The sequence below is a fragment of the Pygoscelis adeliae genome, unplaced genomic scaffold, assembly GCF_000699105.1.
Source record: "Pygoscelis adeliae isolate BGI_AS28 unplaced genomic scaffold, ASM69910v1 Scaffold867, whole genome shotgun sequence".
Lineage (NCBI taxonomy): Eukaryota > Metazoa > Chordata > Aves > Sphenisciformes > Spheniscidae > Pygoscelis > Pygoscelis adeliae.
The window spans coordinates 5,932-8,911 of NW_008825125.1; the positions used below are offsets into that span (position 1 = coordinate 5,932).

At 63.6% G+C, this 2,980-nt stretch overlaps 1 protein-coding gene across 1 annotated transcript in view; it reads left to right on the forward strand.

Annotated features, from left to right (window-relative positions):
- Window positions 1-2,980, forward strand: part of LOC103920518 (phospholipid-transporting ATPase ID-like) — a gene marked incomplete at its 5' end in the record, with an annotated part of 12,269 nt that overhangs the window by 4,067 nt on the left and 5,222 nt on the right. The window contains 10 exons of the mRNA XM_009328264.1: window positions 13-215; window positions 401-499; window positions 678-739; window positions 880-952; window positions 1,310-1,380; window positions 1,550-1,629; window positions 1,853-2,011; window positions 2,087-2,175; window positions 2,250-2,446; window positions 2,799-2,826. Coding sequence (XP_009326539.1) covers window positions 13-215; window positions 401-499; window positions 678-739; window positions 880-952; window positions 1,310-1,380; window positions 1,550-1,629; window positions 1,853-2,011; window positions 2,087-2,175; window positions 2,250-2,446; window positions 2,799-2,826 — 1,061 coding nt within the window. The remainder of the gene's footprint in view (window positions 1-12; window positions 216-400; window positions 500-677; window positions 740-879; window positions 953-1,309; window positions 1,381-1,549; window positions 1,630-1,852; window positions 2,012-2,086; window positions 2,176-2,249; window positions 2,447-2,798; window positions 2,827-2,980) is intronic.

Genomic DNA, 2,980 nt, shown 5'->3' on the forward strand with positions numbered 1-2,980 from the left:
CTGGGGGCACAGTGAGCCGCAGCCCTGCCCCCAGAGCAATGCTGGGGGGTCACAGGGCCTCGGCGACTCGTGAACCCCCTTCTTGCCCCATCTGTCCCCAGAGCAACTGCATCAAGACCTCAAAGTACAACATTGTCACCTTCCTGCCTGTCAACCTCTTCGAGCAGTTCCAGGAAGTGGCCAACACCTATTTCCTCTTCCTCCTCATCCTGCAGGTGAGTGCTGGGGGGCCTGGGGAGGCAGGCAGGGCACCCCCACGCTGTCCTTCCCTGGCTGGGCAGCCAGGAGGGCCCAGGGCACATCCTGCCTTTGGGAAGTGGCAGGTTTGGCACCCTTGAGCAGGGGTAGCATGGGCCTGGGGCTGGCGTGGTCCCCTCTAACTCCTGCTCCCTGTCCCCAGCTGATCCCGCAGATCTCTTCGCTCTCCTGGTTCACCACCATTGTGCCTTTGGTTCTTGTCTTAACCATCACAGCTGTCAAAGATGCCACCGACGACTATGTGAGTGTTCCCCCACGTGCCCCTCTACCAGGGCTGGCTGCCTGCTGCTGGCTGGGCAGGGGGCTGTGACCCTGGTGAGGGTGTGTGGTGCCCGGGGCCATGGCATTTTCAGGGGGAGGGACGCAGGACCCCGTCCCCGGAGGGCCTGACACTGCTGTCTCTTCCCCTCCATACCCAGTTCCGCCATAAAAGCGACAACCAGGTGAACAACCGTCAGTCTCAGGTGCTGATCGGCGGAGTGTGAGTGTCGTGGGGATGGGGCAGTCGGGGAGGGGGCATGGGGCCCTGCCGGACGTGGGACAGGGCTGCAGGCAGGGGCAGAGCGCCGTGGGGGAATGCTGTCAGCTCCTGCCTAACTCCACTCCGCTGTCCCTCTGCAGCCTCCGGCAGGAGCAGTGGATGAACGTCCGTGTCGGAGACATCATCAAGTTGGAGAACAACCAGTTCGTGGCGGTGAGTGTGGCCCTGAGACGGGCACGGTCCCAACTGGGCAGTGCACAGGGACCGCAGCACAGCGTGGTGCTGCGCCCACTTTGCTTTTGTGCTCCTCCATCACCTCCTGGGGTGGAGACATCAGGGACATCAGCCTGGAAGTTGCGTTTAGGTTGTAGCGTTTGAGCTCTGGGGATTTGGCTGATGTAGGCGCTTCAGGCAATGGTGTCCAGGCCAGGGTGCCGGCAGCACCCTGCTAAGGACGCGCTGCTCCGGAGACCCCGCTGGCCCCTGGCATCCAAGAGCCAGGAGCTTCCCCAGGGAAGGCACAGGGGAGCCCCAGTGTCAGCACAACCCTTCATGTGTCTCTCCCGGCAGGCTGACCTCCTCCTCCTCTCCAGCAGTGAACCCCATGGGTTGTGCTACATAGAGACCGCGGAGCTGGATGGGTAAGTAACCCCTGCTCGCCTCGGGTGGCAGGGGAAGGCAAGAGGTAGGAGTGAGAACAGGCTGCGGGCAGGGCAGGAGCTGCTGGGGACCTGAAACCACGGAGCATCTGCGAAGACCCTCCCTGCCAGGCTGTCGCTAACCCCACGCATGGTGCCTCCTTGCCCGCAGAGAGACCAACATGAAGGTGCGGCAGGCCATCCCCGTCACCTCGGAGCTGGGTGACACCAGCAAGCTGGCTCGGTTTGACGGTGAGTGCCTGCAACTGGTCCTCTGCAATGGGGCAGCCCCTCGGTTTCCTCCTCCATCACCTGGCGTGGGTCCACTCTGGAGAAACCAGGACCATCCCCACGGTGTTGTGGTCCTGTGGCTTGAAGCAGATCTCTGGGGAGCTGGGGACGGTGCTGGGAGCACTGGGGTGGAGCTGGCCACGTGGAGAAGGCACGTTACAGCCAAGCCATCCCCTGCGCCCAGGCGAGGTGATCTGTGAACCCCCCAACAACAAGCTGGACAAGTTTGGCGGGACGCTGTACTGGAAGGACAACAAGTACCCCCTGAGCAACCAGAACATGCTGCTGCGGGGCTGCGTCCTGCGCAACACCGAGTGGTGCTTCGGCCTCGTCATCTTTGCAGGTGGGCTGGGACAGCTGCCGCCCGCTGCACTGCGCGGGAGGGAGAGACCCCACTGACGCCCTTCCCTCTCCCCAGGGCCCGACACGAAACTGATGCAGAACAGCGGCCGGACCAAGTTCAAGCGGACAAGCATCGATCGGCTGATGAACACGCTGGTGCTCTGGGTATGCAGAAGGCAGATCCCAGGGAGCCCCAGCTCTGGCCCGGTTGGGGCTCTCATGTCCTGTCCTGTCCCCAGATCTTCGGGTTCCTGGTGTGCATGGGGGTGATCCTGGCCATCGGCAACGCCATCTGGGAGCACGAGGTGGGCGTCTGCTTCCAGATCTACCTGCCCTGGGACGAGGGGGTGCACAGTGCCTTCTTCTCTGGCTTCCTCTCCTTCTGGTCCTACATCATCATCCTCAACACTGTGGTGCCCATCTCGCTCTACGTGAGGTAGGGCAGGGGCCGAGGGGCTGGGCTGGGGGTGTGCGAGGGGCAGGCACCAGGAATTAGGGGTGCCCTCTGGGGAGGGGAGACAGGGATGGAGACCCACGGGCAGAGCTGTGTGCGTGGGGTGGGCACGGGCTGCCCTCCAGGTGATGGGCCACGTCTGCCCTCGGGGATACCCCAAGACCTGAGACCCCACAGGTCCCTCGGGGCCCCCCCAGCTGTGTCTGTCTGGCTGCTCGTCTCTCCCTGCCCTGGCTGCATGCTGGTTATTTTGCTCTGCCCTCCCGCAGCTCCCAGGCTCCTGCACTGTCCCCTTCTCTCTCTCTTTTAATTTCTCTCTCTTTTCGTTCCCCAGCATGGGTTCTGTCACCCTTAGCCCCGAGGTAAGAACGTGTCGCCCCCACCCCTCCCACTAGCTCATTGCTGTCTGCCCTGGGGACCGGGGAGGGGGTTTGGGGCACGTAGGTGTGTGAGATGCCTGGGGAGCCCTGCGGGCGGTCCCCTCGGGGCCAGGCCGTGCTTCGCCAGCGCTGGCTC